Genomic DNA, 16,422 nt, shown 5'->3' with positions numbered 1-16,422 from the left:
TGCCAGACAGGCTTCCCCAGGATGCTGCTTTCATCATGTCCCTGTGTCCTATTTATTTAGCTGTTCTCTTTCAGCACTTGAAGTTTGTGTATGCACATTCTTAACTCCAGTAATATTACAATTAAAAACTTGAACCTAAAGAAGCTAAACAACAAGGAGGATACTAGGGAGGATGTTTAACTCTCATTCAAAATGGCAAACAGGAGAGACACCAGAAGCTGTGGAAGAGAGGAAACAGGATGGGAACCTACTATAGAGAGTACTTTGAAAGGCTCCACCCAACAGGGGATCAAAGCAGATGCTGAGACTCACAGCCAAACTTTGAGCAGAGCTCAGGGTGTCTTATGAAAGAAGGGGGAGTAATAGGACACAGAGGGACAAGAGCTCCACAAGGAGACTAACAAAGTTAAAATAATCTGAGCCCAGCGGATCCTGCAGAGATTGATGCACCTACCAAGGACCATGCACGGAGAGGACCTAGACCTCTTGCTCAGATGTAGTCAATAGGGAGCTCAGTCTCCATGTGGCTTCCTGAGTAAGGGGAGCAGGTGCTGCCTCTGTCATGAACTTGGTTGCCTTCTTTTTGATCACTCCCGCCTGGTGTGGCCACCTTGCTAGGCCACAGAGGAAGAGGGTACAGGTAGTCCTGATGAGACTTGAGAAGCTAGGGACAGATGGCAGGGGAGAAGTCCCCTTGCAGTGTACCAGCTGAAGGGGATGGGGGGAAGAGGGAGGAAGAGTGGGACCTGGAGAAGTTGAGGGAGGGAGCTATAATTGGGATATAAAAGGAATAAATTATAAAAAATAAAATAATAAAAAATAGAAAATTTGAAGAGATGTTGGTGTTTTGTATGGCTTTTTAACTTCTTTGACATAACCACTGTGAATTATTCTATATCTAAGTGGGCATTTAATTTATGACATTATTATTGTTTGCCAAATCCTCAGACTACCTGTGCAGCATATAAGGTTTTCTGCTTCTGATGTCTGACAATATGAAATAATGTCCTTTATACTTCCATTGTTCTGTAAAAGATTCCATAGTTTTCAGATTTTTAAATTATTTTTATTTTTATTAATTATAGTTTATTCACTTTGTATCCCCCCGTACCTCCCTCCCTTCTCCCCTCCCAATCCCACCCTTCCTCTTCCCCACCCATGTCCCTCTCCCAGTTCCCTGATAGGGGAGGTCCTCCTCCCCTTCCCTCTAATCCTAGTCTATCAGGTCTCATCAGGAGTGGCTGCATTCTCTTCTTCTGTGGCCTGGTAAGGCTGCTCCCCTTTCAGGGGGAAGTGATCAAAGAGCAGGCCAATCAGTTCATGTCAGAGTCAGTCCCTGTCCCCATTACTATGGAGGCCACTTGGATACTGAACTGCCATAGGCTACCTCTGTGCAGGGGTTCCAGGTCATCTCCATGAGTGGTCCTTGGTTGTTGTATCAGTTTCAGAAAAGACCCCTGTGCCCATACTTTTAGGATCTGTCACTGTCCATATAATATAGGGTAAACGTAATAAAATCTGTACAGCTAAGGAAGCTAATCAGGAAGGAGGACTCTGGCTAAGATGCTCAATCCCCATTCAGAAAGGCAAAGAGGGTGGACATCGGAGGAGGGAACAGGACAGGAGCCTACCACAGAAGGCCTCTGAAGGACTCTACCCTGCAGGGTATTGAGGCAGATGCTGAGATTCAGCCAAACTTTGGGCAGAGTACAGGGAATCTTATGAAAGAAGTGGGAGATAGTAAGACCTGGAGAGGACAGGAGCTCCACAAGGACAGTGACAGATTTTTTTTTTCAAGTTCAGAAAACACTGAATTTTTTTAATGGGAGAATGGTAGTATTTAGTTGTATATGAGACAGTAATCCCATTATGTCAATTCAGTGCCTTTTAGAGTTCTGCTATCTGGTGTCTCAAGACTGGAAATAACAATCTGATTCATAGATTAAGCATTTCATGCTCAATAAAGCTTACACCTTATTAGCTCAAGGATCAGCTTATTCTTTTAGTAAATCTTTTAAACTTTTGGGGCCATAAGGTTTTAAAAATCCTTTAAACTTTTGGGCCCTCTATGTTGTAATTCCTCTTTAGGGTTGTTGAAGTACAAAAAGAATCTATTGACTATGCCCATGTCAATTAGCATAGCTACATTAAAATAAACAAAGCAACACTTAGAAAACATTGAAATTAGAAATTTTTATGGTTATTATGTACAACTAAATAAAAATCTTAACTTATTTTTTTAATCCTTTAAGGTGTGCAGGTATATTTAGGGTGTATTTCCAAACTTATACACAGTAAAGGGGTGCTTAAGGAGATTAGCAAAATTAGAATAAATGGATCAGTAATCAGAGCCTAATTCCATCCTCATTTTTCGAAATACTATTGGCCAGTCCACATATGATGTCCACATTAAAGCACAGCGTTTTGGAGATAGGCTGTTAACTCTCAGGCCACACAGAAGGATGTCTTTGAAGCTCATACTTCCTTGTGGCTTGTTGCCATAGTTTTGACCATTGGCCCTAGTTTGGCAACCCCTTTTTCAACTTGGGAATACTGTTTTCTCTGTGTAGGGAGTATAGGAACAGGCATTTCAATGCTACAGCATGCGCACAAAGCTCAAGGGACAAGCTCCAGTGTCTGGCCTCACCTTCCACATTGTTTGAGACAGTGTCTCTTTGCTACAGCTGTGTGTGCCAGTCTAGCTGGTCTGTGAACCTGCATCTCCTGTCTTTGCTCCCATCTGCCAGTATGGAGCACTGGAATCAAGATGCTTGTGCTAATGCATCTGGCTTATCTGTGGCTAGGTCGTGGAGAACCAAACTAAGGCCTTCAGGATTTTATGGCACACACTAGCCACAGTGCTATCTCTTGGTCCCAAGAGTCATTTCTTTATTTGTTTCTCTCGACTCAGAGTTATACATTTTAAGACTTGATAATAAGTCTTGAAAGAATCTAGAGTATTAAGAGAAGGTAAAATCTTGGTTCTAAGAAGATTGAGGTAAAGAGACCAGAATCTGTGAAGAAAATGTGCCTATGATTCTACCTTAAAGAGAAAGTCATATTTTAGACATGGGTTCACAGTCCCTAAATACTTGCCTATGTTGTATAAATTCACAGTTCATTTCCTTTCAATAACCTTTCCATGAGTTCCTGTGCTAGAAACAAAAGGAAAAAAGTAAACAAACAAAAAAAATCATTGAAAGAAACAATTTAATTATCTGTATTCACTGTCTCTCTGAAGGTTCAGTCCAGGGTTATCTGGGTTCATGCTTTTGGCTTAAGGAAATCCAGAACATCACAACAACAGTAGAATGTGACCAAGGCAGCTGGTTAGTGCATGACAGTTTGGGAGGCAGAGATGAGAAAGGAAGAAGCCAGAGACAAATACAACTTTCAAAGGTATGCCTTTAGCGATTTTTTTTTTCAAAGCAGGCCCCACCTTCCATCGTTTTAAACAGCTGTCAATAGTCAGTTCTGAACTCATCAGTGAATTAATCCATCAATCATATCAGAGCTCATGATTCAGTCATCTTGTACTGAGTGGATTCACTTTCTTGTGGAACAAGTCTTCATTGCCGGAACATGGTTCTCTTCATATCCAAAGCAAAATACTGTACTTTCCTAATCCCAAGCAAAACTAATATTAATAGAGGCCTAGGAGATCTCAGAAATAGAAGATATTCTAATTAAGAATATACCAAGAGTCATTTTCAGATTAGGAGATTTGAACATTGCAAAACCAACTATATATATGTTTTTAGTTAGGGTTTTATTGCTGTGAAGAGAAGCCATGACCCAAAGCAACTCTAACAAAGGAAAACATTTAATTGGTGCTGTTTTATAGTTTCAGAGGGTTAGTCCATTATCATCATGGCAGAGAGCATGACAGTATGCAGACATGCTGCTGGAGAAGGAGCTGAGAGTTCTACATCTTGATCTGTAGGCAGTAGAAGGAGACTGTGGACCACACTGGGCATAGCTTGAGCATAAGAGACCTCAAAGCCCACTTCCAAGGTGAAACACTTTCTCCAACAAGGCCACACCCCCTAATAGTGCTACTCCTTATGGGGCCATGCATTCAAACACATGAGTCTATGGGGACCATTCTTATTCAGGCCACCACAACATCATCAGCTCCAAGTTAAATTGTACTATTCCTACATGGGATCAAGCTCTTGTTAGTTTTAATAAATGATGAATCTTTATGCCTGTGTTACCAGATGTAACACAGAATGTGTGAGGATGTATGGCTGGATATTGCCTATTTAGGTATATGCATGGCCTTCCTAGCAGAGACCTAACAAGGCTAATTAAGGACTGTCACCACTTGAGCTGTTGATTTGTCTATGTCTGATACAGTCCACTTAGCTAGAATCCTGAAGATAAGAAGTAGAAGTTAAAAATCACCCTTCTCCTGGGAGGTGTTTTAAAAATGGCGAGTGGTCATTAGATATCTCACTTCTGGTTCTCTTTCTTGGAACCTCCATCTATGGCTTTGGGGAAGGACTTTTCTTTCATAATCACGTCACTAGTTATGGGAGCTTGAGCATTTTAGACCAAGGATTGGGTTACTGTATTACTGATTTCTTGCCCTTGTGTCCATTAACTCTATCAGGCGAGGCCTCTGAAAGATTTTGCTAAAGGTTAGTCACTGTTGTGCCGATGCCCTAAAAAGAAACCACAGAAATAACCATATTGTATGAAATTCTTTTCAAAAGTGGCAAGTGCCTAAAATAGGTTCAATATCGAAAATGTAAAGTTTATGGTGAAGCACTTACAGCGTCAGATCTAAATGTCTTTTCTAACTCTATAGGAGTTCAGTGAGTTGTAGAGATTCTAGGTCTGGTTAATTTTGGTGTGTAATGTTCTATGCACATTTTTATAATAAAGTTTACAAAATTAAAGAACGTGAATTTTAAGTGAGAGTTCTATTATAGTCTGATCAAATAGTTCAATGGAGCTTTTCTTGTACTTTTAACAGACTTACTGGAGGTGTCTGCATCAATGAGCACAGCGTGCAGAAAGTCTAAGTGCTGTCAACTTCTAGGAGACTTTGGCCAGACCACAGGGAACACTGACATTTTTTTTTGGTCCCCACTCCATTTTAAGGTTGAATTCTACTCTGGGGACCAAACAGAATACAAGAGTATATTGTCATCTCTAAGGTCTCTGGAGAGCTGGGACTCCTGGCTTGATTCCCATGAACTGCTTCCCATGTCTTTCTTGCTGACCCACCTATGGACAGGGTGCAGCAAGCATCATTGCAGCGGCCGCTGTTGAGAAGGCAGAAGGGTTGAGGATAAATGACCCAGCAAGCCAGCGTGGCAGTGGCACTTCTGCAGGGTCAGGTCCAGATATTGACTATGGATGAAATTTCTGTAAATGTTGAGGACTTTCATAACTAACTAGAGGATACGGTGGCAGTTCTTTGCTCATGACCCTATTGGGTAGCTACTGTCAGGTCTCTAAGCCCACTTGGGGATGGTATGAAGTGTCTTCTGGGTCTGGTGTTGTATCTTCTGGAACTGGGAAGAAATACCTGTCTTCCTGTGGGGGCCTTTCACTTTCAAGGAAAACAGTACAATCTGGAGCGAGCTTCTGAATCTTGCTGTATGTTTTCTCCTTCATGTAAAGATGCTTAAATCTATTTGATTATTGAGAAAAAAGATGGTGAAGCTTAGAAAAAAGCTAGCCTTCTAGCAGCAGGTGATACCATAGTTTCAAATGGCCACTAGGTAGTACAAGTCTCAAGTCTTCTGATTTTTTCTTTCCTTCTTAGAAACCTTGACCTTCCCATCATGGCCACAGAGGACACCTGGCTACATTTGGTGTCTAATTACACAATCCCTGTCTGCCTTTTCGTCAATAGATGTGTGTTTGTTATCTCAAGTTCTCTGCAATTTCAGCATGTTTATTTTGTACACAACATTGAACTTCACCCACTGGTATAAAGCAAGCATTTTTTGACTTGAGTTCTAAGGTTCTCTGGCATTTTGATAACACAGCCAAGGACCTCCTTTTGCAGTATGCCACTCCAGGGAGCTTCTGCTCCTTTAGAATTAATCATCCAAGCCTCGAGCATTTTAAAATCTCAAATCAGTCAAAAGGTCAGTGGTGCAGGGTTCATGGGCAGGCTAATGTATCCTAAAGAGGATACTTGTAAAAGTTATTTTATAGCATTATAATGTCACAAGGACAATAGTACATATAACAATCCTCATAGTCACAACTGCTCACTGTATTACGACTTTGGTGGATAAGGAATTTCAAAATGTTGAGAAACCAAACAAGATGAGATATTTTAATAGGTATTTTATGGAAGACATGGAGGCTTACTCTATACAAGGCAGTCAGTTGTACTGGTTGGTTAGGAACTCTTGAGATGCTGTGAAAAGTAAAGAAACAACATTATCAGTTGCAGGGGAACTGATTTATACCCGTTAGGCAGTCAGCTGTGTGGTATGAACCGAAGCCCTGCACAGTCTGATAAGAAAAGATTTCCGTGGAGAAAAGTAAATGGCTCTGACTTCTGTTTCCTAACCTGGCTTTATGCCTAGGGCCAGGTGGACTGCAGGAGGAAGTGCTAGCCTTTTGCAACGTTCATAGACAGGAGCTTTACTGCTTTTACTTGCTATTTATAATTAGCCAAGTGTTCAGGATGAACTAGATGTGTTTCCCTTGGACTTTCATATCCTGAAGAGGGTGTCAGAATGTACATAGACAGTGTAAGTAGAACTGAAGACATAGTCTTTTAAAATCATTGTTGATATTGTACTTGTTATCACTGCCCACTCTTATGAGCCTGATATATATATATATATATATATATATATATACATATACATATATATGTATATATATGTATATATATGTATATATATGGGAGAACGTATGCCATAGCATAAGGAGAGAGTTCAGAGGAGAGCTTTGTGGAGAAAGTTCTCTCCTTCCACCTTTACATGGATTGCAGGAATTAAACTCAGGCCTCCAGGCTAGTGATAACCTTTTTGAGCTGAGCCACTTGGGTGTCCCCGCATTATTCTTTATGGAAGAGAAACCTGCCACCACGTTTGGCCCATTCATGGCATATAGAAGAAGCTTGGGGGCAAAAATGTTACTGACAAACTCTGTATTAATTTTGCTGAAATGTAATGAAGTATACTTTGAAACATAGTTTGGGAAGTTGGATGTACAGGCTTTCCAATAGACAGTGCTGAATACAAAGTCATCTTTCCTGCTGGCTGTTCCTCATCGTGTCACTGCTTGGTTGATCCTCTGGGGTCCTATGTTGGCTCAGGAAAACCCTAAGGCTTTAAAGTAAATGATTGTGCCATTTATCATATTTACTTATTTATTTATTCATTCATCTATTTATTTATGTTTCAGAAAGTGGATGTCACCAGCAGGGCTGTGATAGAAATAATGACTAAAACAATTGAGTACCTTCAGCCCAATCCAGGTAAGTGTTGTGTTGTACAGTTGGGGTTCCCCTCAGGTCAGCCTGTCACTGATTCTGTGGGTCTCTCCCTCCCTATGAGGGAGGGGCCAATTTAAAGTTCACTTCGAAATGCCTGCAAGATATGTGGCATTTTATCCAACTGTGATGTACTTAACCATGAGTGTGTAAGCTTAGGTGACATATAATGTCAGGGTAGCTAAAAAGTTCTTTTCAGCTGATCTTTAACTTTCGAGAAATGGTAAGAAAGAACATTGAGGTGATTTTGAAATTAGTGTGAAAATTTCTAAAAGATAAGAAAAAGAGAAAGGCATATAATTTTTATGAAATACGAGTAGCATGCAGGCTTCAAAGCCAAGTAAGACAGTTGACATTTTTCTCTTGAGCAGCCTGAAGAGCACCTTCTGGTAATCTGAGGGCTAGCTAGCAGGGAGGACGCTTTCAGATCAGTTCAGTTTGATTTCTCTCTGTCCTCCTATCAGAGTGTGTGGTATCCTCAACAAAAATGCTCTTTCCATGTAGTTCTGGTGGACAACCAACAGAAGTGGCAATTGCCTGTATTATTGAGGGGTGCTTCAGGAGCCCCAAGGACCGACAACTCATGGAGAAATATCTGACCTCTGGCACTGGAATTATTCTTTAATAACCTATGACTTCTGGGAACAGCTTTATCTACTGGTAAAGGGTGTTACTTTTGCAAATTTTTGTTTTCTTTTTTAAATTACGTTTTTAATTAGCAAATATAGTAGCAAGTCTCCTTATGGCTTTTCTTTTTCTTTTCTGTTCTTTTCTTTCTTTTTTTTCTTTTTGTACATCTTTAGTTTCTACCCTCTGACACCCTACTATCACCCATCACTCTAACCCCATCCCTCCTTAGGTGTTTTATACCTTTATTATTTCCTCCTTTAATTTCATATTACCAGCTTCCTGCCCTGTACAGAAATGAATTCCCACAAAAACAAACAGATGAAGTTCAAAGCTAAGGTCCACAGATGAGACAGAACAGGCATTGTTTGACTTTCCGAATCTGGGTTGGCATGCTTAATTTGTTCTATAGTTACCGTTTTCCTGTAAATTACACAATTTCCCTGTTTCCCAGCTGAAGAAAGTTTCACTGTGCACAACATTTTCATGTGAAGCCTGTCTAGGTTCACTCTGTTTCCTTGCTGATGTGACTGGAGCAGCAGCGGACATGGTGGCAGGTGTGTCTGGCGGGTACAGAGCCCTGTGGATTCATGCTCAGCAGTGGGGTACTGTGGAAGTTTCATTTTTGAGTGTTTGAGAAACCTCCACCCTCGTGTCCATAGTACCTGCACTGGTTTACACTCCTACTGTCAATGAAAACGGGCTCCAGTTCCCTTCTCCACATTCTGGTCAGGATGTTTTTTGTTATTTGTTTCAACATGATGATGGTTGTTCTGACTGGAGTGAGAAGGAATCTCATAGGAGTTTTTTTTTTCATTTCTCTGATGACTAACACTTTTTCTGTAGACCTTGAACACTTTAAAAATATTTACTTCTTATTTGTAACTTCTTCTGAGAGTTCTTCATTCATTTCCATAGCTGGGCTTCTGTGTGTTGTTTGTTGTTTGATTTTTATTTTCAATTGGAGGGTTTGTTTTCTTGTTAGTTTTCTGAGTTCTTTGAAGTCTGGATATTAATCCTCTGTTAAAATGTATAGGTAACTATCAAAGATTGTGTACCATTCCATAGGCCATCTCTTCACTGTATTAACAGTTTCCTCTGTTGTACAGAAATTGTTAATTTATAAGGTACTGTTTATCAGTTGATGGCTTTATTTCCTGAGCACTTAGGTGCTATTCAGAGACCTTACTTATCTCAGTATGATGATTTAGCCTTTTTAGGTTTTTTTTTTTTTCTTCAGTATTACGTTATGGTCTTCCATCTTCCATTGATTTTTTTGTGAGAGGTGAAAGGATCTAGATGGTTTTTCTACGTATAGATAGCCAGTTTCTTCATTTGTTACAGAGGCTGGCTTTTCTCCAATGAGTATTTTTGGTGTCTTTGCAAAAACCGAAACAAAACAAACAAAAAACAAGTAGTAATAATACTTTGGGTTCATTGCTAAATGTTCTGTGTGTTCTATTGATGGAATTTATGCCAGCACCCTCTTGTTTTCTACCCATGGATCTATATTATAACTTGATACAAGGTATAGTGATACCTCCAGCCTTACTGGTTTTTGCTCAGGATTACTTTGGATGTCTGTGCTTCTGAGTGGATTCTAATTTATTGTTGTTGTTTTGTTTTCTGTTTCTGTGAGGAATGGCATTAGAATTTTGATGGGGATTTTTTTTTCAAATATGTAGATTGCATCTGGAAAGAGAGCCCTATTATAATGTGGATTCTTTCAGTCTATGTGTGTGGGGTATCTTTGCATAGTCAAGTGTCTTCTTCAGTTTCTTTCCAGTATTTTAATGTTTAAGAGGTCTACTTCTACTTCTTCGATTAGGCTCATTTTATTTTTGTGTGTGGGGCATTTGTCAATCAGATGATCTCCTTGATTTCTTCCTTAGCATGTTTGATATTGGTATCTGACAAGGCTACTGATTTTTGAATGTTAATTTTATATCCTGATACTTGGGTAAATTGCTGGTCAGTCCTAAGACTTTCTATAGGGCGTCTATAGGGTATTGTATAGACTAACATCATCTACAAATAATGATATTTTACTTCTTCCTTTCCTGTATGGTTTATTTTAATTTGTTTCTCTTTTCTTATTGCTCTGGCTAAGGTTTCCAGTACTATATTGAGTGAGTGTAGAGAGAGTGGATAGCCTTTTCTTGTTCCTGATTTTAGTGGAAATGTTTTGAGATTTTTTTTTTCTATTCAGTATAATTTTGGCTATAGTTTTGTCATATTATCTTTATTGCATACAGATATTTTTTCTGTTTCTGGTTTCTTTATAATTTTTATCATGCAATAATATTGAAGCTTGTCAAAAGCATTTTCTGTATCTATTGAAATAATTGTGTGATTTCTGTCTTTAAATCTGTTTTTATAAGTTATTGCATTTATTGATTTTTTTTATATTCTGAATTGATCATAGTAATGATACTTTTGTGAGTTCTTGAATTCAGTTATTAAGTTTTCAAGTATTATACCACCTCCATGGTGTGTGTGTGTGTGTGTGTGTGTGTGTGTGCATGTGTGAGTGTGAGTGTGTGTGTGTGTGTTTATCTGGTTGTAGTATCAGGAAAATACTGACTTTTTACTGACTTATAAAAATAAATAATAATAGATAGTGTTGCGTTTTTTTCTGTTTTATGGGATAATTTAAGAAGCACTGTGGTACTTTTCCTTGTTAAATAGACCATTGTATCCATCTGGGCCTGGACCTTTTATATAGTTGGAGATTTTTTATCATTATTGCTTCTTCCTTGTTTGTTATACTACTAGGCATCTGTTGAAGTTATTGCTCTCATCTTGATTTAACTTTGGTAGGTCATGTGTGTTAAGAAATTCTTTCAATATTTCTTTTAGCTTCCATTGTCATGAAATAAATGTTCTTTGTGAGTATAAGAATGTGGACACAGGTGTGCCACAGGATGTATGTGCGGACAGAGGACAACTTTAGGTAGGTGTCACACACCTCGTACGTAGGCCACCTCTCCTCCCTCTTTCTCTGTCTCTCTCTCTCTCTCTCACACAAGCACATGCACACTACAATGCAAATCCTCAGTAGAGACCCATCACTAATCATTTTTTTTCTAATTTTAATGACATTTTTCTATGTCACAGGTAGGTATGTTGAGGTGAATTTTTTTTTCCACACAAATTTAGATCTACCCAGACCTTATACTGTGAGATTACTTGGAAATATTGGTTTTGGAGGGATTTTTTTTTTTTACATGAATTCACTCTGGATTTAAAAGTGGGCCCTGAAACCTGTGCTAGTCTCCTTATCAGAAGAGAAGGGGGCATAGAGAAAGTAGGAACATGGCCAAGTAAAGAATAAACAGGCATTGGAATTGTGCTGTCACCAGCCAAAGAGTGCCAGGAGCCGCAGCATGCAGAAGGGGGAAGAGTCTCCCACAGAGCTTACACAGGGAACCAACCTTCTCAATAGTTTGATTTCAGATTTCTGGCATTCTATTGTGACAGAAAACCAAACCTCACTGTTGAAGCCAGTCAACGTTGTGGTAAATTGAAATGGTAGCTCCAGAAAGTGATATTGCCAGGTAATCTCATTCCTTCCAGAAAAACACAGCAAAGACTAGGCCAGAGTGTTTCAGAAAAGGCCAGGTGTCTTTGTCACTGTTCTATTTATATGAAGAGACACCATGACCAAGGCAACTCACAGCATATAATTGGAGGCTTACGTACAGTTTTAGAGAGTTAGTTCATGGTAATCATTGAATGAAGCAGACAGGCATGGCACTGGAGCAGTAGCTAAGGGCTTTATGTCCTGATGTAAAGACAGCAGGCAGTGAGAGACAAGGCATGAGGGATAGGGGTGAGTGACTGAAAGAGACTGAGACTAGGTCTGACTTGGGCTTTTGAAGCCTCAAAGCCCAGAGATACACTTCCTGCAATAAGACCACACCTCCTAATCCTTCTCATTCTTGTCAAACAGTTCCACCTCCTGGTAATTGAGCATATAGATATATGAGCCTGTAGGAGTCGTTCTTAGTCAAACCACCCCAAGTTACATCCCTAAGAAGAAACAAAGCCAGAATGAGGACCCAGATCTGATTGCCTTCCAAGCCCATGGCTGTTTGTGCATGATGTTGCCTCTGGGAAGGATGCTTAGCTTCATTTGGGTGTAGGAGGTCCTTTGCTTTCAGTGTATGTACTTTGGGAATTCAGAAAAGAAACAGATTGTGGGACTGAAATTTACTGCTGTCTTGGTGATAGATCAAAAGAGATAATTGGAAGAAATAGGCAGTTTTAGAAATAACACATAATAATAGAGTGTTAACTGTGTTGATTACTTGTTGTTGTAATTATTTTATAACTCTGAGAACTGAATGGACAGATGCCACCTAGGAAAAAACTTAGGGCCATCATCGGAAAAATTCATCTTTTGCTCCAGAAAAGCAGTTATTTATGGGTAGGTCACAGAAAAATCCAAATAAACATCACATCAATTTAAATCTTTCATGTATAGTGACTTATGACATGGTTCATTTCCTCTCTGAATTCCTTGTCCTGGGAACAGGGGTCACAAGGGGTTGTTAGAGGGTCACTAGTTAATATGCTGGTTACTCAGAGACGGTTTGTTGTCCTTGGGAAGTGCTTGGGCAGAGCAGAACGAGAGAATCACCAAACTTGTCCACATCTCTGCCCTCTTCTGCCACAGGGGAGCTAAAGCTGGATTCACAAGTCTGGATGCTGAATGTTGGTTCTGAATAAGCAAGATCTGGCTTGAGTTAGGTGAGGATCGTGACGGGGGCCAACGAGCAGATTCGTGTAGATAGGATAATGGAATCCGTGGGAAGTGACACTTGGAAGGTATTTAAAGAGTACCCTCTGCTAGAGTACCAGCCTGGGTGCTGGCTGCACGCCTTACAGTTAGAGAATCTCAAAACTTTTATGTTCTTTAATGTCAGTTCTTATCTAACAAGCTCTGAGGGAGATTTTGTTTGATTTTCAGGAATTCAAGAGCACGCCCTGTGAAGGTCTATCTTCCTCCCTGACCCCTTCCAGAGTGGTATTTTTAAAACGGCAAATTTGATCGTATTACATTACATAAAACGTTAAATTGTTTTTCATGCTTTCAGGATTAAGCTGGCTCCTAAGGCCTCCCTGCCTGCCTAACCCACCCATTCCTCTCCATCATGTCCAGCTGACAGCTCTTTCGGGTCCCATGCCCTTCCCACTTTTGCTCCATCGCCTGGGCTCCACCTCAGTTAGAGGTAGTCAGTTGCCTCTCGGCAGAGGCAGCGATAGTTGCGCAGCACGGCTGGCTAATGTACCACAGCTGCTACGCAGAGGGCAGGAGGAAGAAGTCTTCATTTTCCTCGGGTTATCAGCTCCACACGTGCACACAGCATGTATCGCTCGCAATTTCTCTTCATGTAAGCATCAGGTCTAGAATGTGTGTGGAGAAAACAAAAAGTTAATAAAGATGTGATATTTACCTCCTTAGTTTGTGTATTACAGGTTTTTTTTTTTTACTTTCAATAAAGAAATGAACAAATAGATTTCCATTGAGATACCTTTAATTATCTTAATCTCCTGAAAATTCACTTGCTAATGAGACAGTGGAGGTTTCTATCTAGGAGGTTGACAGACTATATGGCCTTTTAAGGCTTGCCATGTTTTTCGTACCAGAGACTTTTTCCGTTCTCACTGAGCCATTGTTCTGACCCAAACGTTATAATACAATATAAATTTCCAGGCTACTCGGAGAAGGCAGTTCATACATGAGCGTTATTATGCACAGCAGGCACGTGCTGCTCTTCAGAGGAGCTTTCCCCGATGTGTAAGCTGTTTATGCAGCATGCTTGAAATCCGAGCTGATAAATGGGGGTACTGGATTTCTGTTCAGAGTTATTTTTTTAATAATTTTGTTTCTTAGGTATGGAATATTACCTGTGGAAGAAAAAGTGTGTTGCATCAATTTTTAAGTGCTTCATTAGTCCCTGGAATAATTTTATATAAAAATTTTATTTCTTCCCTTGGGTTGTTCTTTTTAGTCATCTCCTTCTAAATGTGAAAATAGTATTTGATGATAAGGTATTTGTTGGTAGTGGAACTGAGTATTAATTATATATAATTTGTCATTCAGTTAACCAAATACGTGGTTGATAACACATTTATTTCTTGGTGGTCAAGAATACCGGATCCATCCTCATCATGTATCTTTTGGGGCACATCCTTATCTTCTATATGTCCGTATATGTGTGTGAAGGACTATGCAGCTTCTAGCCTTCATTTAATGAGTGAGACAGGCTTTATTTTTTCAAATCTTGACATTGAGAAGTGATCAAAACCTATAAAGGATAAGATTCCCCTGTACAATTATGAGGCGACACTGAGTTTCAGAGGGATAGGGTTTTGTGAGAAGAAACCATGTCTGGAGAGGGACAGAAAGTATATTATACTTATCAAAAAGACTAGAGGACTTTACTAATTTTACAGAATCTTTGGGGAAAATATTGAAAGTTAATAAGTTCCTAATTATCTGCTCAGCCTTTCTGCTAACTCGAACTGACCTCAACTGACCCAGATAAGATACATCATTTTTTTTTAATCAACTAATGTCCATAAATGGTTGCTTTCAACCTTTATGATAGATTTTTAGGAAGTTGCTTTCAACATTTGTAATGTATGATTCACATGCATTGCTCTGGGTCAAGGGCATGGAAAGGTTGAAAAAGTGGATCACATAGAAAATCCAAGGCAAGTAAGATTGGTTGTTACACTGTTCTCTTAAAGCTTGAATACACAGTCAGATAGCAGTCTTAAGTGACCTCAAGATGTATTATTAACATCGGCTGTGAGGTCCAGTAAATGTTCCAGTTTCTTAGAATGAAAGAGGTGTTTGTAGAATTCTGCATAGGCATCAGGGTAGGGGAACATGAGAAGGGTAAGAGGGAAGATGGAAATGATGCAATTATATTTTAAGTAAATAAAAAAGAAGCTATGACCCACTGTCTTTGACATAAGGAAGTCTCAACAACCCAGGAGAACTGGGAAGAGCATAGTGCCCACTCCACTTCCAGATGGTATATGCCTACCCTGACAGCTTATGTGCAGCCTCATGAGACCCAGGGCAGAGGGCCTGTTACTTACAGAAGCTTTGATGTAGTAAGCGTGACCTGCATGGTGTTTCCCAACCAGCACTCCTGTGGCTTGTGGAACCATTTGCTCCTCTTGATTTCAGCTCCCAGTTATCTTATAGTACAATACAGCAAAGGTGGATTGGTTACTATTTTCAGCTTACAGTGAAGTTTCCTTAACACTGGCAGGATAAAAGAAAGCCCATCCTATGCAAAGACTGGAGTGTGTTTGGAAGCATAGTTGGGAAAGACACTTGTAAGCATGCCTGTCACTTCTTGGGCATTCAGGACTTGTTGCTCACCTTCCCTCCCGGGGCCCTGCAATTCCCCCTGAGATCATGTCCAGTGCAAAACCCCACCTCTCCTGAGACAGGGTCTGCAGGAAAGTTCAGTCCCAGACCTCTCTCCCCAACCAGTGTCATAGCACCAAATGCCACTCCCTCACCCTCTGAAACCCACATAAGCAGAAGCTTCCGATGTCTGTAAAGTGATGGCTGCGTACTTTTCAAATTGCACAAACTATTTTATGCTCTTGGGGTGCACTTGCTTGCTTTCCCAGGGCATGCTGTGAGAACTTTATTGGCTCCTTGCAGCATCCCATCCTGAGGTGGGAAATATTTGCTGTCCATGTCACGAGTTCTTACAGCCGCTGAGTGTACCATGGCACAATGTCTTAAAATACCACCCCGCTGCATCCCACTCAGGGTCTAGAAGAACACTGTCACCTCAGAGAGCTGTGTTACATAAATACAGGTTTTTTTTGGGTTGAAAGTAGCGTGTTCCAGTACTTGAGTTGCCTGCTTATACGATCCAGCAAGCAGACCTTCATCTTCCCTTTCCTCAGTTCTTCAGAGTATTTAACCACTAAAGAAACTATGTCCCTGGAGCTTTAACTAAGTGTTCGTTGCTGTCTGCCTCTATGTGGCTGTTCAGTTATCATTAGTGTGCAAACCAAGTGGGTTTTTTTTGGGGGGGAGGGGGTACCATGTCCACAGTTCCAGGAGCATCAGAAGGCAGATGTTCAGAGTCATGGGTGTGCTGTGATTCTGCCATATACTTGTTGCATATTACTATTATGAAACATGGACAAACATATGATTTATTACATATATTGGATTGCAAATATGAAACTTAGATGTAGTTGTATGATTTGGGGATTTATACTTATGTTTCATTTGTAATCTTTGCACTAGACTTTACAAATTTAATTAAAATAAT

The 16,422-nt window shown here is 40.0% G+C and overlaps 1 protein-coding gene across 1 annotated transcript in view; it reads left to right on the top strand.

Annotated features, from left to right (window-relative positions):
• The window catches only part of Sh3gl2 (SH3 domain containing GRB2 like 2, endophilin A1), a 189,689-nt gene that overhangs the window by 152,394 nt on the left and 20,873 nt on the right, over positions 1 to 16,422 (top strand). The window contains exon 3 of the mRNA XM_055629671.1: positions 7,387 to 7,459. Within this exon, the coding sequence (XP_055485646.1) occupies positions 7,387 to 7,459 (73 nt within the window). The remainder of the gene's footprint in view (positions 1 to 7,386; positions 7,460 to 16,422) is intronic.

Source organism: Psammomys obesus, unplaced genomic scaffold (assembly GCF_907164565.1).
Source record: "Psammomys obesus unplaced genomic scaffold, mPsaObe1.curated_primary_1811, whole genome shotgun sequence".
In the NCBI taxonomy this organism is placed as follows: domain Eukaryota; kingdom Metazoa; phylum Chordata; class Mammalia; order Rodentia; family Muridae; genus Psammomys; species Psammomys obesus.
The sequence above is the reverse complement of the archived record's forward strand: the minus strand, read 5'-3'. Positions and strand labels throughout refer to the sequence as shown.